The sequence below is a fragment of the Candoia aspera genome, chromosome 2 (assembly GCF_035149785.1).
Source record: "Candoia aspera isolate rCanAsp1 chromosome 2, rCanAsp1.hap2, whole genome shotgun sequence".
Classification (NCBI taxonomy): Eukaryota; Metazoa; Chordata; class Lepidosauria; order Squamata; family Boidae; genus Candoia; species Candoia aspera.
In genome coordinates this window covers 186697528-186724130 of record NC_086154.1, presented here as the reverse complement: position 1 = coordinate 186724130, position 26603 = coordinate 186697528, and the positions used below count along the sequence as shown (strand labels likewise).

The 26603-nt window shown below is 42.9% G+C and overlaps 1 protein-coding gene across 1 annotated transcript in view; it reads left to right on the top strand.

Moving 5' to 3' along the window:
* SH3GL2 (SH3 domain containing GRB2 like 2, endophilin A1) overlaps window positions 1-26603 on the top strand; it is a 113566-nt gene that overhangs the window by 61018 nt on the left and 25945 nt on the right. Inside the window, exon 2 of the mRNA XM_063295025.1 lies at window positions 24419-24487. Within this exon, the coding sequence (XP_063151095.1) occupies window positions 24419-24487 (69 nt within the window). The remainder of the gene's footprint in view (window positions 1-24418; window positions 24488-26603) is intronic.

The window sequence follows — 26603 nt, the reverse complement described above, 5'->3', positions numbered from 1 at the left end:
AGTTCCCTAAGCATGCTGGTTCACATTACCTTTATCTTCTTAATATTAATATAAACCCAGGTTTTTAAAAATTTTCATAATAAGCTTTTCTAGATCTTCCTTGTTTTAGGCTAACAGAGTGCTGTCATCTGCATATCTCAAGTTGGTAGTGTTTTGGTCTCCTATTTGAGTTGCAGCTGTTGTGACTTCCAGTCCCACCGTTCCTATAATATATTTCCATGTCCGGTGTAAATTAACAGATAAGGATACAAAATTTCTTGCTCCATTTCCTATTCCAAACCACTCTCTTTCTTCAAAAGAGGTCTTACACTAACTTTTTGTTCACTATAACTTCTCTGAATAATAATTATAATAATAATTCGCTAAACTTGTGTTCCACTCAACTCAGTGATTCTGGGTGGCTCACGACAAAGAAATTACAAATAAATAAATAAACAAAGATAAAAGATGGCAAGCACGATGAAGTGAGGGGTCTCACTCTTCCTTGCTGAACGCCTGGGTCAAAAGTCAGTCTTCATGGCTCTTCCAAACAACAGCAGAGTGGGGGCCATCCAGATCTTGGGGGAACCAGAGGGCGGGCACTGCTACAGAGAAGGCATGCATCTGGGGTCCTGAGAGATGACATTGTTTAATCGAAGGAACCCAGAGCATGCAAACCCTGCAGGATCAAATTGGCTGGGTAGATGTTATGAGAGACAGACAGTCCCTCAAGTAACGAGGCCTGTGCCATGTAATCAGATAATCGGATAAATATTCAGATGTTGCACACGTATTAGTACATTCTGGCATGTTTTATGTAACTAAAGCCTCACTATAGTCAATAAAGCAAAGTAAACCTTTTAAAATTCTCTTGGTCTCTCCATTATCCATCTTTTTTTCTAAGCATCTGAAATAAGGTTCCATTGCCTTTTCTGAAATATAATGCAATGATTTGGTCATTTATATGCTCTTTTGCATCTTATTTATTCAGTATAGGTACATATATACATAAGGTTTTTTTCCCCCAACTTCTCTGTACCATACAGCCTTGTTCTGTGTTGGTTGACATTGAATGCTAGCTCTTTAAGTACCTCTTCTGAAGCTTTTAGCAGTGCTCTGGGTGTTGCCTTCCCCAACCTCATTCCTGTTTGCCAGATAGTCTGTTGTCTGCCCTACCTTAATTTATGGTGGAGTCAGTTCCTGAACATAATGTATCTTGGCAAAATTATGTCATAATTCTAGAGAGTCTGACTGGAACATAGAGATTTAATAGTGTTCAATACAGATTTTCTAATGTAAGTGATCTTTTTTTTAAAAAAAAAATCTTGTTTACTTAAATTATGAGCTGAGAAAATCTACTAAAATTGCAAAAGTGCATGCATGTTTGAAATTGTCATTCCAGCTCAAGCTCTCTGTAAAGGGTCTGTATTAAACACTAAAGCATGTATAACTGAGTTTAAGTACAAGCTTGGAACTAGAAAGACTAGAAAAGGGGGACTGTACTGTGTGTGGTTGATCCTCCCCTCTGGGTGAAAGCCGGGGGGGTTGGTGGAATGGCTTCCTGCTGGGTGGGTGAGAGCGACCAGGCAGGGGGTGCTTGTGTTTGTTGGGATATGAGTGGGGGTGGGTGATGACCTACAGGTGCTGGGAGCTAGTGCTATAGCACCTGTTGGGTTTTTACTTTGCCCCTTGGCTCTGTGTATGTTGTATGCATGCTCTTTGGAGGGGGGTTGTCTTTAGATCAAAAGAGGAGGTTCGAGGACAGGGGAGCAGATCTCGGGGGTGTTGGTTATGGGGAAATATGGTAGGAGGGGGGGTTGTTTTCAGGGAACACGACCTTGATGCCTCGTACCAATCTCGTGTTCCACCCCCCTGAGCTCAACCCAATGGCCTGGTCAGCAGATCTACAATTGCCTGGGTTTTAGGCTATTGCTCCAGATCAGTCTGCAATAAGGCTGATCTTATTGCGGAGAAGGCTGATCTGGCATGCGTCACTGAGGCATGGTTGGGGGCCCGGTGGGGGTGGGGGTTTCCTCTCTCTGAAATGTGCCCAGCTGGTTTTCGAGTGTGGCACCTGCCTAGACTGCAGGGCAGGGGAGGAGGTGTTGCTGTTGTCATCCAAGACTGTCTGGTGGCTACCAGGGGATTTGGTGGCTACCAGGGATTTGGTGTTATTGTCAGTGCATTGCTTATGTGATCTGGAACTGGACCTATCTTTGGTCCCCCTGTCATGGGTATGAGCTTCTCTAAGGCCACACCCCTCCACAGGGAGGCGGGACCTATTAGATCAGTCCACCCCTGGTGACTGATGGACCCAGTTGGGTTCCAGAGGGAGCTAGGGATTATAACCTGCTGAGACCTTGGTCACCGCCTGGAATAGGAGGGTGACTGAGGCTCGAGACAGGATTGCTCCCATGCGACCTCTCCCAACCCATGGACCTCGTCGGGCCCTGTGGTATACAGGGGAACTGAGGAATGAAACGGATCAAGAGACATCTAGAGCATCGCTGGCGGAAGACAAAGAACGAATCCGACTGAACAGGGGTAACAGCTGCTATTAAAGCGTACCTTGTGGAGATTCATGAGGTGAAGAGGCAGTACTTCTCTGCATGAATTGCATCTGTAGCTAATCATCCAGTGGCTCTTTTTAAGGTGACCCATCTCCTTCTGGGTAAGGAGGAATTGGGGGTGTACCTGCAGGGGTACACTGAGGAATTTGCGGATTTTCTGACAGATAAAATCACTCAGATTCGTTCCCAGTTGGATACCAGCGTGGATAATGGTCTGGTGGAGATGCCTGGGGTAGGTTCTTGCCCAGTTATTTGGGAACACTTTGACCCTGTTGCTCCTGAGGAAGTAGACAGGACCCTAGGGACTGTGAGCTCGACCACTTGTGTGTTAGATCCATGTCCCTCCTGGCTAGTAAAAGCCTCCCAGGAGGTGGCGTGTGGGTGGGTACTGGCAATGACTAATGAATCTCTGGAGGAGGGGGTTCTGCCCTAGCCTTTTAAAGAGTCTGTGGTTTGCCCCCTCCTTAAGAAGCCATTGCTGGATCCCACCCTGATAGACAGTTTTCGTCCTGTCTCCAACCTCCCCTTTTTGGGTTGGAGGTTGTTGAGAAGGTGGTTGCGCTGCAGTTCCAGAGGATCCTGGGTGAAATGGATTATCTGGACCCCTTTCAGTCAGGATTCAGGCCTGGATATGGGACAGAAACGGCATTGGTTGCGCTTTTTGATGATCTCTTGTGGGAGTGGGATGGAGGGTATGAGACCATCCTGGCTCTACTTGACTTCTCAGCAGTTTCGATACCATCGGCCATGGTATCCTTCTTGAGCGGCTTCAGGGGTGGGGGGCACTGTGTTGTTCTGGCTTACCTCCTTCCTCTGGGGCCTTTTCCAGTCGGTGTTGATCAGGGATGAGTGTTCCCACCCTCAGCCCCTGCTTTGTGGGGTGCCACAAGGGTCGGTGCTCTCTCCAATCCTGTTTAACATCTACATGAAGCCGCTGGGTGAGATCATCCATCACCATGGGTTGAGATATCATCAGTATGCTGATGATACTCAGTTGTACATCTCTGCCCATGGTGAGTTAAGCGATGCCCTGACTGCCCTCTCCCAGTGCCTGGAGGCTGTTGATGGGGAGCAACAGGTTGAAGTTGAACCCTGGCAAGATGGAATGGCTGTGGGTTCAGGGCTCTTTGGTTTCCAGAGAATTACCATCTTTGGTCTTGGATGGAGTTGCATTGCCCCAGACAGACCCTGTGCGTAACCTGGGGGTTCTCCTGGACTCACAACTCCTGCTCAAAGAGCAGGTGGCAGTCGTGGCCAGGAGAGCCTTTGCACAACTGCATGTTGTGCACCAGCTACTCCCATTCCTAGACCAACAAGCCGTTCTCACAGTCACCCACACCCTAGTCACCTCCGGTTTGGACTACTGTAATGCGCTCTACATGGGGCTGCCCTTGAAAAGTATCCAGGAGCTTCAATTGGTTCAAAATGCAGCAGCCCACATAGTTTTGCATAAGCCTAGACTTGCCCATGTGTCACCTCTTTTGCGGGAGCTCCATTGGTTGCCAATTTGCTTCCAATTAAAGGTGCTGGTTATCACCTTTAAAGCCCTACATGGCTTGGGGCCCAGTTATTTGCAGGACCGCCTTTCCCCAGTTACATCCACCCAGCTCACCAGAGCAGGGAGGCAGGGCATATTGCGGGCCCCTTCAGTTAGGGAGGTACATCTAGTAGGACCAAGGAAAAGGGCCTTCGTCATAGTGGCTCCCTCCCTTTGGAACTTCATTCCCCCAGAGATAAGATTGGCCCCCTCCTTGCTCCTGTTCCAAAGGCCCTGAAGACATGGTTCTGTCAACAGGCCTGGGGACCCCAAGCTTCGGAGCAAATCAAGTGGCTGGTATGAATGTTTTTGCTGCTGCTGGGGGGTGTCTGTTGTGTTTTTATTGTGTTTTTATGGTTTTTAATTCTGTGAGCCACCCAGAGTCATCATGTGTGAGTTGGGCGGCCTTATAAATCTGTTTAATAAATAAATAAAATAAATAGAGAATAAATGCATTAAGACTTCATATTAAAATCCATATCGTTAGATTAGATTTGAAATCTTCTGGAATTTTGCCTGGATTTAATAATAGATAAAATGTAGAAATGTAGAAAACTGCACAGAAGTTAAAACATACAATCCAAAATCAATATGCTATGAAATAAGAAATACTTTTGACTTCGGGGGAGGTATGGTGAACTGAAGAAGGCTCTGTGGAAGCAGAACTGATGACTGCGGCAAAGACCAAGGAACAGGTGAGTAGATCAGTTCCTTGGAACTTCTTTTGATAAGTAGAGGATGGGAGATCACCCACATGTGCTCTGGACAGCTATGTCCGCAAGGAAACCACAGGCCAGCAGTTTTTGGCAGGCCTGAGCACCAGGAGATGAAGGGATTGGCCATCTTGCTTGCAATTGCAGTGGAGACTTTTAAAGAACACTAAGTTCTCAGACCTCACTTTCTAATCACTTTCAGAAATTGCTCATTAACTACTTCTAAGCTATTAGAGAACGTAGGACCCACAAGTTTGAAAACACCGGGTGAGTCTGCCTTCAGTCCTGAATGAAAGAAAAATTTAATCATAAGGTTAAGAATTTAAAGAATCTGAAGTTAATGAAAAGCTAAATATGTTTTTGACCTTAGAAGGTTATAAATGGAATTTTGAATTTATTTATTTTTTTGAAATTGAATTTTTTACAGTAAGATTTTGGAATTAATTATAAGGAACAAACAGCTTCTCATGGGCAATAGATTCTGTTTCGGTTTTTACAAGACAAAACAAAGATAAGCAATTTCACGATTTGAAAAACGACACTAGAGGAGACTAAGGTTTTTAGGGAGAGGAAAGATTTACAAGCCTGTGTTTGCAGAGTGTTATAACAATGAAAATACTGAAGGAGACTTTTGAAGAATGGAATCAGAAAATAGTAGCCACAATATCAATAATGTCAGTAATGATGTCTGCTTCTATGGACAGACTATGTCCAAAAGATGTTATTGAAGCAATGGCAGATGTAGAACAAATTTTAGCTGACAAGATAGGGATGAAAGTGGATCTACAATTGACAGGCCAAGAGAATGACTTAGAAAAGGATGTTTCACTGGATCTACAAAAGAAACTGGCTGAGGTCTTAAAATGTAAAAGGGAAATACAAATGGCAAACCAAAAGATTGACCTGGATAATTTTTTCCTACTGGATTTATAAAAGACGCTTGTTAAAGTTTTGAAGAACTCTGTGAGATGGGACAAAGAAGAAATGAAGAGAAATCAAATCCTAAGAAAATATTTGAATGAACTAAAGATTAAGACTGGTAGAAGTAAAAGGAAGGAATATAAAGTTGGTATATTTGATCAAAGTTAAAACAAGATATGTTGTTACTTCTGGTAACCCTTTATGGACTTTCTGCTCACACCGGGATTGAAAATACGATGTTTTATGCATTTATTCATAGATAAGAGATGGGATGAAAAGATATCTGTTTAACCTTATAGGGGGTGAAGAGTTATTAAACTTGTTTATACTTGTTGGGATGAAGTCACTTCTTTATACAGTTCTTTTCTCTTTATTATATTCTTTTGTTTTTGTTTTTCTTTTTTTGTACTTATCACTTCTTTCTATTCTCTTTTCTTTAAGTTTAGTTGTATTAGATTTTATTATTATAATCAAAATTCTTAATAAAATTATATTTAAAAAAAGAGATATGAGATACTTTTGAACTCTGAATTAATAGTACTTGTGTTGTGTGCTTAGTGGCAATGGCATTATAATGCTATGTATTGCATTCAAATGCAAAGCTTGCTATAATTACTATATCCCAAACTAACTTGCCTGAGAAGCATCAACCAAAGGGATAATTGCCCAGATCTAAATAGTAGCAAATTGTTTTGCCAGCTATAATACTTTAGCTGTAAATGTAGTGGTACTACTCATGACTGCTGAATTTAAATATGATGGCATCAAGCCAGCTAGCTTACTCAAGAGAAATAAAACCTTTAATTTGCAAAGATGTGGCTTATTAAGGATGAGGCATCACACAGTGTTATTATTAAAATGTAATTAAATGAAGCAAGAGATACAAACTAATTTTAATCTTTCTTGCAATTTACAGGATCATCTAAATGCAGTCATGGAATATTTATCAAAATCACAGGAGCAGTTTTGCAAAGAGGCATTTACTTCCTTAGTTCATTAGAGAGTTTTAAAAAGTGAGCTTTATTTTACTATTGGTGTTCTCCATCTCAATTCAGTGTAAGATTTATTCTGAGTTATATACTTTTAATGTAAATCAAATATTACAGTAGGAATATGGATGCCAATTTCAATGCAAAATATTTGTGCCATATCTGTTCATATGATTATTTTAACAAAACAGTTGAAAGCCAGTCTACGTAACCAAATTTCAAAATTCAAACATTATAAATATAAACATAAGAACATAGCAAAAATTATCAGCTACACTGTAGGCTCCTTAGGAAGGAAGGAAGGATCTTCTTTATTTTGAGTATGTCTCAAATTCCAAACAGCTAGTTCTTCCACACATATACCATTTTTAAGGATATAAAATAACTCTGACATATCAAAGCAAGGATCCGTGTGACCCAAGGTTATGTTAAATATAGTTGCCAGGTATAATTGCTTGTATATTTAGTTATTTACAATATTTCCATTCTGCTTGTGGGTCTTATAGTATGGATGAGTAATTTCCAACCCAATCTCCCAAACATTGGGAGTATCACAAGAGGCTGTCTGGTCTATTGATGATGTAACTGGAAGAGGTGGGGACCAATATTATGGTCCATTTTTCCTTCTGGGGAGAAGGGTGGAAATGGGATGGGATTGTGGAAAGGAAACTGGACCATTCTCACCCTAAAACCTACCCTGACAAAACTAGCTGACCAATTCTGCTGCCAGAATTCAGCTATTTTGTTGCCATATTTCAGTGATGCAGTTTTGGGTTGCATAGAGCTTCCCTCTGCAGGTTACCCATCCTTATTTTCTAGCAACAGAAAGCAAATCAATTAATCAAGAATGAAAGTAATGAAGCAGATCATATAAAGTGGTGGCTTTAAGTAAATCAGCATTTTAAAGTACACAGAGGACCTAAAATTGGATGGATAAAAGTGTCAAAAAATGTTAAAAGTTTAAAAATAAAAAGATCTTCATTTAGAACTGAATTAATGCACTAATTGAGCCTCTCTTTTAGGTATGTGAAAAATCTGTCAAGATTTCTTTTACCTTAAAATACTGCGAGCCGCAAAAATGGATTTCAGTGCCATGGGTGGCTGTAATGAAAATAATCTGCCATCTATTGTCTGTGGGTGGAAGAGTTCATATATACTAAAACACATGAGGAAATTGGGAAAATCCATATTCTTCCCCCCCCCCCCACTATATTATGGCAAGAGATGTTTATAGCACCTATAAAAAAGTTGTATAGAAGAAAGTTGTATTTGTGGGACTCACTTGAAACTTACATAGAAAAGTGCATTAATTATGGAACTTATGGAAATATATCCACAATGGCAGATTTTCTAGGCAGTTTGATTAAATCAATATTTGATTGAATTTAGTATCTAAATGTAATGGTTGCCCTAGCCCCAAATACTCAGACTCACAAGAGGCTGCTAAATGAAATCTGATTTATTTAGAGTACTAAAGACAGATACAGAGAAAGCTGAGAATGAGCAAAAGCGCGCCAAATACAAACTTAAACCCTTGGTGCAAACGTATCCCGCCTCCCTTGTAACAGCCCCGCCCGACACAGGTGCTAGCAATCGTCAGAGTTGCTAGCCTGGGAAAGTAACCTTGAGCGCAGTAGATAATACAAATACATTCCAAAGCAAAGCCAAAAAGATAACCGTTCCCATCCTCCCGAGAAAGATGAAACACGCATCCAATTAATGACATGCGAAACGTTACGATGCATCAAAGACATTGAAACGGCGAACATGACATACCGCCCTCCTAAAAATACACTTAGGGACTCGGTTTTGTGGGATAAGCAGAGTGGAAGCGGGCCACCAAAACAGGGGAAGCTACATCTGGTGCAGCGACCCACTCAGGATGAGGGAAATGTTTCCAACGAACTAAGTATTGCAAAGAATTGCGAAGGCGTCTAGAGTCCAGAATTTCTTTAACTTCGAAGTGTTGCTGACCATCAATCATGATGGGGGTGGGAGGTGGAGGTTGACGATGCCAGCGGTCAGAAGGAATAGTCGGTTTGAGTAAGCTGCAATGAAACACAGGGTGTAAGCGTTTAAGGTTATGAGGCAAGTCAAGTTTAAAAGTCACAGGGTTAATCTGAGCGACAATCGGGAAAGGACCCACAAACTTAGGCGCAAGTTTCTTTGAAGGTTGGGATGACTTGATAAACTTTGTTGAAAGGTACACAGAGTCCCCCACTTGGAATGCTGGTTGGGGGGCCCGCTTCCGATCAGCATACAGTTTATAATCTGCTTGTGCATCTGCCAATGCCTTTTGAATCATTGGCCAGGAGTCAGCCAGTTGTGTTGTCCAATCATCTGGGGTGACTGCACCAGCCGGAGGTTGTGGTAGATCAGAGATAGGTACAAAGTCCTTACCCAGGGCTACCCGAAAGGGGGTTTGGCCAGTGCTTTGATGCACTGCATTGTTGTAAGCCACTTCAGCAAATGGTAGGAGGTCTACCCAATTGTCCTGCTGGTAATTCACAAAAGCTCGAAGGTACTGTTCTAGAGTCGAGTTAAGCGCCTCAGTGGCCCCGTCCGTCTGAGGATGCCAAGCCGTGGATAGGGCTTGTTTCGTGCCTAACAGCTTGAGAAACGCCCGCCAAAATTGCGAGGTAAATTGTGTACCTCTGTCCGAAATCAAGCGGGAGGGGCATCCGTGCAACCTGTACACGTGTACAAGGAATAGGCGAGCCAATTGACGGGCGGACGGAATGGACACGCAAGGGATGAAGTGCGCCTGTTTGGAGAAATAGTCTTTGACCACCCAAATGACCGTTTTGCGTTGGCTGGGCGGGAGCTCGACAATAAAGTCCATGGAGATTTCCTCCCAAGGGGAAGAAGGGGCTGCCACCGGTTGCAGCAGTCCTTGGGGCTTGCCCACCTTGCGCTTGGACATTGCACAAACAGTGCAGGAGGCAATGTAGTCTTTGACATCTTTACGTAACGTGGGCCACCAGAATTGCCTCCGAACGAGGTGCAAGGTTTTTACAAACCCGAAGTGACCTGCAAGTTTGTCATCGTGTGAACGTAGTAACACATCTTTTCTGAGGCTTTCAGGGACGTAGAGGCGGTCGGATTTCCAAGCAAAGCCTCTGTCAAAAGTAACATTGTCTTTATTTGCAAGCAACCAAGTATCCGTTTTTAGTTCTTTTAGAAACTTTTGTTGCAACTGGGAGGGAATTGACAAAGGACTGGGCTGAACAGCGCTTGTAGTGGGCGGCTGCTGCGCGCGCGTTTGGCTTCGCGTCACAGCCTGCATGCCCAATTGGGGCGCCGTCCATAGGGTGCTTACCACATCTGGCGCTGCCCCAGAGTCCTGAGGTTGCCTTGACAAGGCATCAGCCAAGAAGTTCTTTTTCCCTGGAATAAATTTAAACTGAAAATTGAATCGGTTGAAAAATTGAGCCCAACGAACTTGTTTGGGGCTCAGTTTTCGAGGGGTACTAAGAGCCTCCAAGTTTTTATGGTCAGACCATACTTCAAAGGGATGATTTGCCCCTTCTAACAGATGCCGCCAAGCTTCTAATGCAGCTTTTACTGCAAATGCCTCCTTCTCCCAAACATGCCAACGCCTTTCAGACTCAGAGAATTTGCGGGATAAGTAGGCACAGGGCTTGAGGCATCCTGCCTCATCCTTCTGCATCAACAATGCCCCAATAGAATAATCGGAAGCATCTGCCTGTACAACAAACGGCTTGGAGGGATCAGGATGCTGTAAAATTGGCTCTTTGACAAAAGCTGCTTTCAGGCGCTCAAACGCCGTTTGACAAGCAGGCGTCCACCTCAACAGCGCTCCGGGATTCTTGACTCTCCTAGTATCTCCCACCCCTTTGGTTCGCAGCAGCTCAGTTAGGGGCAAGGCAATCTCAGCGAATCCCCTTATGAACAATCTGTAATAGTTGCTGAACCCCAAGAAACTTTGAAGTTGCCTGCGGGTGCGGGGACTCTCCCAGTCCATGATAGCCTGCACCTTGGCAGGGTCCATTTCTATGCCTTTATCTGAAATTCGATACCCCAAGTAGTCAATTTGGGTCTGATGAAAGGCACATTTCGACAGCTTAGCATACAATTCAGCCGACCTGAGTTTACACAATACCTGCTTTACCAGAGCTACATGCTCTTTCATGGTTTCAGTATAAATCAATACATCATCCAAATACACAAGTACACCTTTGAACAGATGTTCATGCAAAACCTCATTGATTAATTGCATAAATACCCCAGGGGCCCCAGCCAACCCAAACGGCAACACCTTATACTGGAAAGCTCCCAACGGGCAATTGAATGCGGTTTTCCACTCATCCCCCTCCTTGATCCGTACACGATAGTAGGCTTCTCTTAAATCAAGCTTAGAGAAGATCTTGCCCTTGGCCAGATGTGACAACATGTCCTTTATCAATGGCAAGGGATATTTGTTGGAAATTGAGACGGCATTTAATCCGCGGAAATCCGTACAAAGTCTCAATGTCCCGTCCTTTTTTGGGCGAAAAAGAACCGGCGCCCCCACTGGTGAATTTGCCGGCTCAATAAATCCGCGCGCCAGATTTTTGTCCACAAATTCCCTCAACAGTGTCAGTTCCTTCTGAGTCATGGAATAAATTTTTGGTTTAGGCAATTGGGTGTTGGGCAACAGTTCTATGGCACAGTCCGTCTTTCGATGGGGGGGCAACTGATCGGCTTCCTTTTCACCGAATACATCAGCAAACATCCAGTACTCGGCCGGCAAGCCTTCCAGAGGAGAGGCCGGGTAAGGCGGAGTCGCAGCTGCCGCAACCCCCACCATCTCCTCTGGGGCACCCTTCCCCTCGGCCGCTTGATAAAACCCATCCCTAAACGTGATAGTTCGGTAGACCCAGTTTATGTGGGGGTTTTGCTGCACCAACCAAGGTACCCCCAACACCACCAATGGCCCCCCAACCGGAGCCACCACAAAAGACAGCCCTTCCTGGTGACTGCCCAGTTGCAAGGCTACACGCCCTGTAAAATGGGTGACCGGTTGGCCCCCTGCCACGGACCCATCCAGCTGAGTAAAAGCGATGGGTCGCTGTAAAGGGAACGTGGGGAGCTCCAAAGCCGCCACCACGTCGGGGTGCATAAGACAGCGGGAACACCCCGAATCAATCATGGCCCATACTTCCACAGTCTTGGATTGGGAGCCCAATTTCAATTTCACCATGAGTATGCGGTAAGTGCCACTCACCGATGGAGGCTCGCGCCCATCCTCTACCACCTGCCCAGCGGCGCCCTTTAGAGCAGGTGGCTGGCGTTTCCCGCCGGCTGCGGGATTTCGGTCTCCCCCTCAATTTCGAAGAACATTACATCGTCTCCCTCGGTTTCAGCCACCGCAGCTTTTTGCTTCCTCGGCAATGCAGGGGACTTTGCTGGCGGTTTTCCGGGCCGTTCCTCCACCTTTGCCTTCGGGCATGCTGCCACTCTATGCCCCTCCTTACCACATCTCAGGCACAAGCCTTTTGCGTACCGCTTCTCCCGCTCCTCGTCCCAGGGTCGTTGTCCCGGTTTCCCCCCGGTGGTCGATGGGCGGCTGGGCTTCACCTCCCGCCCCGACTTGGCGGTCCTCCGCTGGGCAAAGATCTCCTGTGCATGTTCAGCCCTCCCCGCCAGCAGGATCCACTCATACAGCGTGTATGGGTCGTCCCTCCCCAGGGACCAGCGCAGCACCTCTGTATTCAAGCCATCCTTGAAGAGCTCGATAATGGTGGCTTGGGACCAGTCATCCACCTTCCCAGCTAGCGCTTTAAACTCCAAAGCATAATCGGCCACTGATCTGAACCCCTGCTTGAGTTCCTTCAGGGCTCGCTTTGCTCTCTCCTTTGCTAAGGGGTCCTCGAAGTGTTGCTTCAACGCCCAGAGGAACTCCTCGAGACTTTCCAGTTCGGGCGCCTCCGACTGGCACATCTGGACATACCAGTCTGCCGCCCTCCCCTTCAGTTTGGTGGCAATGGTGATGATCCTTGCCTTTTCCGATTGGAAAAACGCCCCCCATTCTTCCATATAGGCTTTCGCGTTCGTCAGGAAGAACGAGAGTTTGGTCGGGTCCCCATCAAACTTGACAGGGAAGTCTCGCATGCCGCCTCCCGCCGCGCTGCGCCCCACCACCGGTGCTGCCGCGGCTTGTGTTCCCCTGGCTTGGGGCGGTACGGGGCCCCGGGGCGATCGCCCTGGCGATGCTGCGATTTCCATCCGGACCGACTGGTCCCCTTCGCGCCTCCGCACCACCCGTCGCCGTTCCGGGGACAGCCCCTGGGAAGAGGGGGTTGAATGCCTTTGGCTTGATTCTTCCCGGACCTCTCGCAACGAGGTCACATCCAAGCTCAGCTGTTTCAATATAGCCTCCAACGAATCCATTTTGGACTCCAACACTCGGATCCGATCCGGAGTGGGTGAGCCCTCCGTTGGCTGCACCTGCACCACGTTGGGGGACAATGGGTATCTCTGCCTCCAGGAGGGACCCCCCGCTGCCGTGGCATCTCCTTGGGTCGTATCCCAGGTGAGCAGCTCGCCCGGAGAATTTACGGTGGTCTCTGGGGCCGTTTTCAGCCCCCCGGCTTCACTCTCCGACTCGGAGCTCGCCTCCTCTCGGATGGCTGACAGCTCCCCACCTTGGGACGGTCGGCCGGACTGCCTCACGGTCGAGTCCGGTTCCCCTTCCTCCATCATCATGATGTCGGGTTCAGTCATCGCGGGCTCTCTCCCTCACAGGGTTAGACGCTTGTCTTTCCTGGACAGGGGCCAGCGGAGTTAGGAACTTAGATTCTCAGCTTTATGTAATGGTTGCCCTAGCCCCAAATACTCAGACTCACAAGAGGCTGCTAAATGAAATCTGATTTATTTAGAGTACTAAAGACAGATACAGAGAAAGCTGAGAATGAGCAAAAGCGCGCCAAATACAAACTTAAACCCTTGGTGCAAACGTATCCCGCCTCCCTTGTAACAGCCCCGCCCGACACAGGTGCTAGCAATCGTCAGAGTTGCTAGCCTGGGAAAGTAACCTTGAGCGCAGTAGATAATACAAATACATTCCAAAGCAAAGCCAAAAAGATAACCGTTCCCATCCTCCCGAGAAAGATGAAACACGCATCCAATTAATGACATGCGAAACGTTACGATGCATCAAAGACATTGAAACGGCGAACATGACACTAAATCAGAGTTGGACTGGGCTTCCACAGGTTCTACAACTAGAGCGGCCCTACTGAAATGGCTCTTTCTCCAGTAGTGTCACATTTCATTTTACAGAGGTACTTAGAGAAGACAGTAGAAAATGATCTCAGTTCATGGGCTATGTTATGCCAGGATGCCTTTTCCTGGGCACATCTTATTTTTATCCCAGCAGAAATTAAACTTGATATGTCTTGGCTTGGAGCCTTCAATCCTGGACATGTGGGGATGGAATACCAATAAGGGGTGATGATGGGCAGTATTTAATCCAGTCTTCTTCATATAATGTTATGCACTAGTGCATCATGTAAACACAATGCACCTAGATGGCACCAGGGTATACAAAGGTGATCTGCTAGTAGAGGGAAGGAGAACTTTGTTTTCCATTTCTTTGTGGGATCCAGCCCTGTGATAAAGATAGAATTCAAGGAATGAATCTTCTCTATGCCATTAGTCATTAAATGACATTGATCAACAGAGTTCTGTGCCCTCTCCCTACCTGGGCAACTACTTGGCAAGGCCATAATCTAGACAGATAATGCAGCGATTCCTCAGGAATTCTGTTGCAAAAAGACTGTATGTTAAAATCTGTTTTATGCACAGAGATGCATAATTGGCTCGAAATGTATGTGAAGGCTGGAATGCTGCATGTTGCCATGTAGAATTCTGAGAGCTTTGTGATATTAGAATGGTTGCATTTACTTTCAGTAGTTGCTTATTACTACTATTATTAGTAATAGTAATAAGTACATAACACTTCGATGCATGATACATGTATTAAAAACACATTTATAGCTACACTTCTCCCTTTGCATTACAACAAAAAAAATTATTGATTAGTCATCTGACTGTATCAAAAAGCCTTTGCATTAAATATTTCCACCTCTTAACTGTATTGAAGCAGAGATGAAGTATTCTAGGCTCAGGTAGGGGACCAGTGTCTTTAACGGTTGTGTGCGAGAGTGTATTGAGCAGATGTGAATTGTATGAAAAGCTAGAACTAACATTTAACATTCTTTCACATCTGAAGCCTGTTTGAAGAAACCTTGTATGCAATGGCAGAAGTCTACAAACCGAAATTAGTTAGCAGGCAGGCAGACGGCAACAAGGCGTGTTATAAAATCTTATCCCATTATTCTGGATGGGAATGCAAGAAAAAGGGAATTCCACATGTGGTGCTTCTGTCTGTATGTGGTATTACTTTGCCGCAAGTATTATTCATATTAAATTCTGAAGACTGGTGCTGTCACTTGCCCTGATTTTTAAAGATCTCCATAGGGACTTACTCCACAAGGATATTACCGTACTGCTGATAGTGACCAATTTGCACTGGATGGCACCAAAGAGATTCACTCTTCTACGGATAGCTTTCAAATCTCTGGCAAATTGCACTGGATGAAAAGTTAACATATCAGAACAGATTATTGCAGAAATAGTGCAAGAAGATTTATGATGATACCGTACTTTCCAGTTTCAACCCTCCACCTTCTTATCTCAAATTTTCATCTACTGTTCTCCCACAGTTAGCTTGATGACTAGCTTGCATTTTGTATTTGCAGTATCTGACCTAAGTTTTAAGTTCACTGATTATGCTAGCCTTCCCCAATTTGATGTCCTTCAAATATGTTAGAACTATATAATATTCTCGGCTAGCACAGACCATATTTCAATTCAACTAATTTCAGTTGGACATGGAACTGAGAAATAGCCCTCTCCTATACTTTAATGTTGTATGCCTAATTTATTACCTGTTATGACCTGACCCACTTGCATAGAAGTCAGGGAGAAAATTCATTTTGTACCCAGGAATTTGACTATAATATCCTCTGATTAATTTCAGTTATCAGGATTTCTGCTTCTAGTTGGTGTGTATGTTTTAACTTGTGAGCCAAAGGATCAAGAAAGCTAAACCAGAAACTGCCTAAACGGAAGCTGCCTAAACAGAAACTTAGCAAACAAAAAAGAATGCTGTTCCTAAGCTCTGTGAAAAATAATCCTACAGTGGCTTTCATAAATATAATGATACGTTCCATTTCTAGTTATTGTTCAAATTGTTGCTATTTTGGCATCGTAGCAAGCAAGTCTTATTGAAATTAATAATAGTGATGACTTTTAGGATGCCTGGCATTGCAGCTGACAGTACTCGTTCATGATGACGTTAACTGTGTGCAAAGCAATCCTCTTGTACTATAGTACACTTCTGTGCCATTGCTTCTTCTGTCCTCCCACTCATACATTGCCCTTTTTTGTCCCCAGTGAATGTGCAATAGCACTGCAGCAGTGATTCTGCAGCAAAGCACTAGCAAGACAGAAGGAAATAGAGCAATCCCATTGCTGCCAAATCAACTAGCAGGATGGCCGGATGTGGGTGATAGATAGAGTTAATGCTGCCTCCAAGAAAATCAGATCCTGATTCTGAAGCATATGAGAAGAACCTCTGTGTGACTACAAAATCTCAATTATTTGTACTTTTGCCATTTTAATGAAGCATTGCAGTGCCAGATATTACAGCAATTATTATAAAATATGTTTTTAACTGCTAAAAAACCTTGAAACGCCCTAAACTATAACAGTTGGCCCCCTAATATCATACCAATATCTCAGGCAACATAAAAATTAGTCCTGAGTGTTCAGTTACGTGCAGTGTTACTCTATGCTTTTGCTGAGCTACAGAGCGGATCCAGGAGCACACTGAGAGTTCAATGGCATGAAATGCTAAGCAGTCTAACAAGGGACGCTCATTCTGTCCTTCCTATAAAAGCTGTTGTTGTTTATTCGTTCAGTTGCTTCCGACTCTTCGTGACTTCATGGACCAGCCCACGCCAGAGCTTCCTGTCGGTCGTCAATTCCCTTGGTACCCCAGGGACGAGTCCGTCACCTCTAGAATATCATCCATCCATCTTGCCCTTGGTTGGCACCTCTTCCTTTTGCCCTCCACTCTCCCTAGCATCAGCATCTTCTCCAGGGTGTCCTGTCTTCTCATTATGTGGCCAAAGTATTTCAGTTTTGCCTTTAATATCATTCCCTCAAGTGAGCAGTCTGGATTTATTTCCTGGAGGATGGACTGGTTTGATCTTCTTGCAGTCCAAGGCACTCTCAGGATTTTCCTCCAACACCACAGTTCCAAAGCATCTATCTTCCTTCTCTCAGCCTTCCTTATGGTCCAGCTCTCGCAGCCATATCTTACTATGGGGAACACCATTGCTTTAACTATGCGGACCTTTGTTGTCAGTGTGATGTCTCTGCTCTTAACTATTTTATCGAGATTTGTCATTGCTCTTCTCCCAAAGATTAAACGTCTTCTGATTTCCTGACTGCAGTCAGCATCTGCAGTAATCTTTGCACCTAGAAATAAAAAGTCTTTCATTGCCTCTACATTTCCTCCCTGTTTGCCAGTTATCAATCAAGCTGGTTGCCATAATCTTGGTTTTTTTGAAGTTTAGCTGCAACCCAGCTTTTGCACTTTCTTCTTTCACCTTCATCATAAGGCTCCTCAGTTCCTCTTCACTTTCAGCCATCAAAGTGGTATCATCTGCATATCTGAGATTGTTAATGTTTCTTCCAGCGATTTTAACTCCAGCCTTGGATTCCTCAAGTCCAGCACGTCGCATGTGTTCTGTATACAAGTTGAATAGGTAGGGTGAGAGTATACAGCCCCGCCGTACTCCTTTCCCAATCTTAATCCAGTCCGTTGTTCCGTGGTCTGTTCTTACTGTTGCTACTTGGTTGTTATACAGATTCCTCAGGAGGCAGACAATATGACTTGGTATCCCCATACCGCTAAGAGCTTGCCACAATTTGTTATGGTCCATGCAGTCAAAGGCTTTAGAATAGTCAATAAAACAGAAATAGATGTTTTTCTGAAATTACCTGGCTTTTTTCATTATCCAAGGAATTTCAGAAAAACATCTATTTCCAGGATATTGGCAATTTGGTCCCTAGTTCCTCTGCCTTTTCTAAACCCAGCTTGTACATCTGGCAATTCTCACTCCATGAATTGCTGAAGTCTACCTTGCAGGATCTTGAGCATTACCTTGCTGGCGTGTGAAATAAGTGCCTCTGTTCAATAGTTTGAACATTCTTTAGTGTTTCCCTTTTTTGGTATGGGGATATAAGTTGATTTTTTCCAATCTGATGGCCATTCTTGTGTTTTCCAAATTTGCTGGCATATAGCATGCATTACCTTGACAGCATCATCTTGCAAGATTTTGAACAGTTCAGCTGGGACGCCATCGTCTCCCGCTGCCTTATTATTAGCAATGCTTCTTAAGGCCCATTCAACCTCACTCTTCAGGATGTCTGGCTCTAGCTCACTGACCACACTGTCAAAGCTATCCCCGATATTGTTATCCTTCCTATACAGGTCTTCCGTATATTCTTGCCACCTTTTCTTGATCTTTTCATCTTCTGTTAGGTCCTTGCCATCTTTGTTTTTGATCATGCCCATTTTTGCCTGGAATTTACCTCCAATGTTTCTAATTTTCTGGAAGAGGTCTCTTGTCCTTCCTATTCTACTGTCTTCTTCCACTTCCACGCATTGCTTGTTTAAAAATAATTCCTTATCTCTTCTTGCTAACCTCTGGAATTTTGCATTTAATTGGGCATATCTCCCCCTATCACTGTTGCCTTTTGCTTTCCTTCTTTCTTGGGCTACTTCTAGTGTTTCAGCAGACAGCCATTTTGCCTTCTTGGTTTTCTCTTTCTTTGGGATGTACTATAAAAGTTACCTATCAGGACAACCAAATTTAATTTATCCAATAATCAGACCGCTTGTTGCTTTTTAGCCTGCCAAGACGTGTTTGTCCATTAATGAGTTTTGTGCACCAATCAACTACATCTGCATATTTTGGCTGTCTCACACTTTTCCCCCCACCAAATGGGGTAAGTTTAGGATTCGGGTTATCAATCAATGGTTGAAAGTTACCTCTGTGAATTTATGTGCCCACACTACTTGCACCAGCCGATTACCTCCATGGCAGGCAAAACTTTTTTGTATGTGAAATTTGGTGGGCAGTGGTGGGCAAAAAAGAAACAAGAGCCCCGATCAGAGCCTAGACTGGACTGGATTTTGATAATCAGTATCCTTCAAGAACGCTTCCAGTTATATCATTACTACCTTCTTAATCACTGTGTTATAAGGACATAAGCAATGCCCTGCTGGATTAGACCCCTGGCCTTCGTCCAGTAGTCTGTTTTCACTGTGACTAACCAACTGCACAAGGAAGCTCATTAGTTTCCCAGCAGATGGCCTTCAGAGGCAGCCACCAAGGCTAACAGCCATTGATCCCCATGAATTGGTCCAATCCTGATTCTTCCAGGATTCAGTTTCATTGGGTGACCAAGAATGGAGAATTCTGTACTGGGCAAATGTTACTGTAATGTGCTGGGTCCAGATTTTTTTTTTTCCCAGAATTGTATCCTTATTTCCTTAAGGGTAGCATTAACCCCTCACTTACCCCATTAATGCCCATCAGCTAACTAGCATTAGCCATGACAGGCAAGGCACATCAAAAGAACCCAAGAAGAGTAATTCTCCTCAAACTTCTTGCTCACATCCTCAGGTACAAAAGCTGAAGCTGTACCTGTCAAGCTGGACAAAACGATATATTGTTCAGGTGCATTGTACGTCTGTAACAATGTCAAGGTTTAGAATGTTATGAGATATTTTATTCATGACAGTGGGCCTCTGTCCTAGCTTTAAGAATAGCAGCTCAATATCTAAATTGCTGCTGTGATCTATCTGTCCAGCTAATCTCATGATCATAAATCCAGTCCCAAGTTTAGAACACAAAAGTAAACTCACTGGTGAACAGTATCTGAAGGGTACTGATACAAAGTCAAATGCTAGGGATGTTCCTGTAGCAAGAAATCTGTCCAATGGGAGTCACAAATTGACATTGCTATAGCAAGTTACTCCCTAAGTATCAGAGACCCTTATGGAAAAGAGCAAATATACAATGCACCTCAAAGATATGATTACATCCATGATTGCATCATCTTATTAAGGACTCTAGTGCCACCAACAGTACATTAAAGCATGAGTTCCAAAAGAACAGAAATGGACTCCAATTATTATTTCTTATTTTATTTTGTCATCTTCTTCCCCACATATTTTATCAAGGATATTCAAAGATTCGTGCAATTTGTGAGTGATCACACATTGTACATACAGTATATAAAATCAGGTATAAGGAATATTTCAAATGCTTGTGTCTATCAGAAATACCCATGCTTATTGATGAATGTCAGATTTTCTTGAATATTTACAGTATGTAAAGTTTCACCCAGATCCTGATATAAAGGTAGGCCTGTCATAGAACCAAGAAGGGTTTACTTTCAACCGTTTTATTTAGTTGAAGGATTTCCATGCAGTATATGTATGTTTTGAATTTGGCTGCTATTGACTTCTGGCTATAGTTCCTAAATTGTAGTTATTAATCCTGAAAGACGGATGCAATGAATATCATTAATGAACAACATTAGGGCTTGGAGACAGGAATTATGCTAGAATGCCAGAGCCTGGGAGTGTTGGGGGACAGGAAAAGTGAACTAAGAGTCAACTGTGAGGAACCACCGTAAGAGTCAGATCCAAACAGTAAAGTCAGAAGTTAGGTAAACGAGTTAATCAAAACATATCAGAATGAGGATCAGTGTTGCTCAGCAAAAAATCCCAACCACAAAAGGCAGCTTTCTTTTCCTTCTGGGTTATGGAGAGGCAACATTTAGGTTTGGGGCCATACAATATTTTTGAGGAGCCTGAGCTTTCTCCACTGTGGAGCTAACTTTTTCCCTTGATTTAGAGGGATTAAAAAGTGGAGCTAACTTTTTCCCTTGATTTAGAGGGGTTCTTAGATAAATTCTCTTTATCTAAGATGTTTAAATGTTTTAAAATTTGCACCACATTCTTAATGTATTTTCTGCCTCAAAATGGTGAGAAATTGTGCCATCAATTTTCCACAGGGAAATTGTTTAAAGAACACTCTGGGGCCATTGAAAACAGGCCTAAGGGCCACAGGCTACCTGTCCTTGGTCAAGGAGAATCCATGGCCAACCAAGGTAGTATGAGATTGTGTGGTCATGACCTGTTTCGGAAGAGAGGTAGGAGCTGACTAGCAGTTGCTTGAGCCAGGAATGCTGGACACAGACACAATTTATTTACTCTTGTCCCTGAAGTTCTCAGTGACACAGCTTTAAAACAAAAACCATCCCCTTTGAAGCTGTGATCATTCACACTATTAAATCAAATTATAATGTCCACCAAAGACATAAGCCAAAGGAGTATGACGAAGCTGTTTACTTCCCCCCTACTTATTCAACCTGAATGCGAAATATGTATCTAGGAAGCTGGATTGGAAGAAGATGACTGTGGTTTTAAAACTGGAAGAAGAAACAAAAATAATTTGCACTATGTTGATGACACTATTCTGATAGCTGAAAATGCTAAGGATCTGCAAACTCTAATAATGAAAGTCAAGGAGCACAGTGAAAAAATGGGACTAAAATTAAATGTAAAGAAGAACAGACTAATAACAGGTAAAACAACCAGCCTGAGAACTGACAATGAAGATATTGAAGTGGTGGATAGCTTCTGCCTTTTAGGATCAACCATCAACAGTAAAGGAACAAGCAGTCAAGAAATATGCCACAGGCTAGCACTCGGTAGAGCAGCCATTAAGGCCTTGGAAAAGATATTCAAATGCCGTGATGTATCTATACTTCCAAAGATCAGAATCATGCAAGCCATGGCATTCCCTGTGACAATCTATGGAAGTGAAAGTTGGATTTTGAAGAAGCAGGATAGGAAGAGTAGTGATGCGTTTGAACTTTGGTGTTGGCGAAGACTCTTGAAATTACTGTGGACAGCCAAGAAAACAGATAAATGGATCTTTGAATAGATCAACATAGAGTTCTGACTAGAGGCACAAGTGACCAGGCTCAAATTACCCTACTTCAGACACATTATGTGAAGACCTACCTCCCTGGAGAAGGCTCTGATGCTGGGAAAGGTGGAAGGAAAAAGAGGATGACCAGCAGCAAGGTGGATAGATAAGTTACATTGGCGATGTGTGTACTATTGGAAGACCTGAAAGATCAGGTTAGGAGGAGATCATCATGGAGAAAATATGTCTATGTGGTCACTGAGGGAGAATTTTCATAGGCCTTAATAGAGAAGTCCCCCACCCTTCAGCAGGGCTTGGGCTCAAACCAGCTCACTTCACAAGCAGAAAATGGAGCCATTCCCTCCAACAGAAATGCAGGGGGTGGGTGGGTGGGGGGAGCTTGACTATGTGCCATCAAGTTATTGTCAACTTTCAGTGACCACATAGACAGATTTTCTCTATGATGATCTGCTCCTAACCTGATCAGTTTTCAGGTTAGAAAATAGATTGTTTTCTTTAGTTTTCTCTCTGCCATCAGCTTATGTCTGCAGTCACCCTCCTTTACCAGGGCAGCCTTTAGCTCAGCAGGCACTGAGTCTGATGATAGTTTTTTCCCTGCTGATGAGGTTTACTCTCAAGGAGGCTGGTGTTTTTCTTTCACCACAGATTGCTGCATGCATAACTGAGGATTTGCAGTTTCAGGCTCATGTTCCCTTCTCACACTGCTTTTCTAGAAGTTGCATCTGTGCCAGGGATTGATTAGGGCAGCGTTCTGTGGTTTTCTCTCAATACAAGCATGGCTGCTGTCAGTGCTTTGCATATTTTTTTAATTACTTTTATTAATTTTTATGATTCTTTGATCAGTTTTTTCACAGTGAAAATTATAACTGATCTGCCAGAACCCTTCTCAAGGGGGAGTTATAGATGAGAAACTAGCGGGCCATCACTCCTGATTTTTGTGCAATTCATAATAGCTGCCCAGAATTGCCTGATCACCAACAGCGTCGCAAACAGTTGTGATGCATCTCAACTATTTCTGCACTGGTAATGGTAGTAGGGAAATACGTAGCTCTGTCAGGGGCATCCAAAGTACTGAGAGCAGGATTTACACCCAATAGGATCAGGGCAGACATGGTCTCTTGGAGATAAAGTGAATGGTTCCTCCTTCAGGCGTTCTATTCAGCTTCTCCTCTCTTGTGCAGCTTGATGCGTTTCTTTGCAGTGGAGGAACGGTGTTTCCAACCAAACCTCCATGAAGAAGAAGAAATTATTTTTCTGTGTTCATGTGTTATGTGCTGGAATATATATGTGTGCAGGTTCCATCCTGCTCTTCAGCACCACATTTGGCTGTCTGACCTTGTGCATATTGAGTTATGCATGGATCTCTGTATGTATAAGTGTGTGAACTGTTGTATGAGACCTTGGCTGATTACAGTCATGTTTCCTATTGCATTAGTTATGGGATTGATGACTCAAACAAGGATTTATCCCCGTCTGGTGTTTTATGAACGTTTTAGACAGTCCTTAACAACTATTCTGGAAATGCCACAGAATACACAGATAGTCCTGGTTTTCTGACAGGCACACCTATATGATAAATACTATTACAAGGGTGCTTGCTTTATTGCTGTTTTAAATTCCTTTTTTTAAACTCATAACTGTTAAAATGAGGGAATCACTGCAATTGTCAAGCCTGTCCTTTGGAAAGAACAGGTTTATGGAAACTTAATTAGTCCTGTCCATTTTTGGAATGCAAAGTTTTTTTTTCCTCCTCTCTTGAAGAGATCTGTCATTTAGCAGAGTAGTTGAATTTCACTTTCTAAACAATAGCACCATCTAGGCAGGCAATTCATTTTGCACAATATCTAGCATGTCACACCCTTATTTAAAAGAAGTTCTTTGTCATCCTAATGCAATCTCATCAATATGATAAAGTTTCAGAAATGTGTTCTTCACCTTATTATATAACTATTACTTCGGTGAACAGCCTTTCCCAATTTGCTGCCTTCAAGATCTGTTGCACTACAATTCCCCAATATTCCTGGCCCTCTGGAAATTGTAAGACTGCCTGGAAAGCACTTCTGAAAAGCATCAAAATGGACAACCGTATTCCAAAGGATTAAAACAATTCTATTTGTCTATAATGCTTGGCACATAAACATACATGACGGTGAATAAGCAGAATACAAAGGCATGATGTGTGTATACATGTATATACATACAACATAGAAAGAGATAGAATATGCATACATATGCATCACAAGGTAAAATATTATGCAAAGCATATAATAAAATATTTGCAGAAATATTTTGTGTACATTTCTTTTTTCTTCCATTCTTTACATGGATATTCCATGTAACATCATATCCAGGAACTGACAAAGTTTATACCTCATTGGTTTCATCAAGTGTCTACATCAGACTTTAAATCTCTGACTTTTTTTTAAAAAAATTGTTAACAGTGTGTAAATGCAGCCATGTTAGGACACTGCCAGTGCTAACTATTTATTGGCTGAGGCTTTTTAGAATGTTTACTTTTATGTGGTCTTTTTGTCCTGATGTTTTTACATTATGTTAAACTTTACCATCTTGAGCATTTATCTTTTTTTGCCTTTTTCTGCAGAAAGTGAGTGAAAAAGTTGGTGGAGCAGAAGGAACTAAACTAGATCATGACTTCAAAGAAATGGAAAGGGTGAGTCTGGAAGTAATTGCTGTTGTATCACTTTATTATTGCAACATTACCTGAGCGGGTTTTTCTTTATTTTACCAATGAATATAAATAACAATTGAATGGATCCTACTTGTGTTTCCCTAGGTTGCTTATGTATAGCTAGGCAATATAATTAAAACACTTGCTGCTATTTACAGGTTTAAATATTTCTTATACAATCTTTTCTAGGTGGGATTGTCACCAAGCATGACCCACTAAGCTACTCTAAGTTAACAGTACTGTACACGCAGTCATCTGATCCACTGTCCCATATGTATAACCACATGTGTTATGTGAACCTGTAGTGGCCATTTTTAGTGAACACTAACTGGAACTTGCTAACTAGCTAGGATTTCAAATCCTAGTTAGTACTATTCTAGAAATGACTGCCACTTTGAGTTCAGGCAACATACTTAACCTGAATTTGACATAGGATTCTTTTATAAAACTCTTAGTATGTTAGTTGATTCAGATGACATTTATCATACAACCCCAAATGTATTACACAGAAATCATATATGTCAATTATATCCAGTAGATTATTACTGCTATATTGAGAATCGCTTTCATCCTATCATAAATGACCATAGCACTGAGTAAAAAGATCTGAGAAGCAAATGCCGTTGCTTTAGTTGGTCAGAGGGTTTCACACTTGCAGGTTGCCAGTGTTAATGTGACTGTGCCAAGATTAGACATGCAAGAACACCATCCAGATGCCATTTTGAGCTAAGTTAAATTGGTCAAGTGTTTCTTTTCATTTGTTTGTTTGTTTGTTTGATTTATATTCTGCTTTTCCTTTAAGAGTCCAAGGCAGCTTACACGGGGATTTTCATGAGATTGGGGTGACACAATTTCTTGTGCTTGACTAGCTACCTCTAGACTGGAGTGCAGTTTTATCAACTTCCTATTGTGTTGGGGCTCCATCTCTCAGAATTCCCAAGCTGTTGCATTTTGGAAGTTATAGTCCAACTACATCAGGTGGGAGAAGGTTGATTTAAAAGTTTAAGAGATGATTGGGAGGGGAACATCCAGACTTGCCAACAGTTGCCTATACTTGTGGTCTGCTTGACATCTGCATACACCACCTTATATAAAATGGTGGGTTGTCAAGTGGTTCTTGCAGTGATAGGAAGAAATTATTGGATATGTCATTGTTCTAATAAAGAGCTGTGCCAAGACTTCAGGGGGAGAGGCAAGGCAATGATTCAAGGAATACTTCCTCCAGTAAAGGAATTGCAAGGCCAGGTGCACAGCAAATGGTAAGACGGAGTCCTCTTACCAGCCTCCGCAAATAATACACCTTATTCTAATAAAAGGTTTGCTTGTTCTTTGTGATCTTCAGGAGGCTGTCTGCTCTCCTGCCTTGCAATGAAGGCTTGGGAAACAACATTCCAATAAAGTTCAATGAACAATAGGCTGGCCAGATGGAAAAAAACAGGACACCTGCACTTTGAATAGTTCTGTTCAAGAATGACAATCAGCAGGCTCAGTGTTCAGATTTGCAAGTTATGCACAGAAATCTAGCAAATTCTTTAAAAGCCACCTACAAAATCTGTGTGTATAGGGGTGAACAAAAATACATACAGAGACTTTGATTGCAAAACCAATGGAGACATGGCATGGCACATTTTTAAAAATAAAGGAGTTGTTTTTTGCACTGGGAGCAAAGCTCTCAATTGGGCACAAGTATCAGCCCTCTCCCAGATGCTTTTTGCACTTTTAATAAATACTTATTAAATGGAAATATGTATTTCGGTAACATGTACTTGGCCACAGTTTTATAGCATTATGTTCTGAAGCTCTGTGGAAGTTATGCCTGGAACTTGCTGTTGGTATGTTTTTAATTTCCTCTAATGGAACTGGGCCTGATACTTTATAGCTGTGGTTGAAATCTCTTAAACTAAAATGGTTCTTCCATTTTAAATGGATGATCCTAGGAGTATATCTCCAGATTGCCTTTTGTCCTTATGCTGTCTTCATACAATCAATAGCACTGAGAAGTGTAACCTTGAAGAGATCTGTGTTCACAGCCTTCTTACCCAAGGACCCTTGGGGTGATTCTTGTCTTAACCTAGTTTACAGAATGGCTGCAAAGATT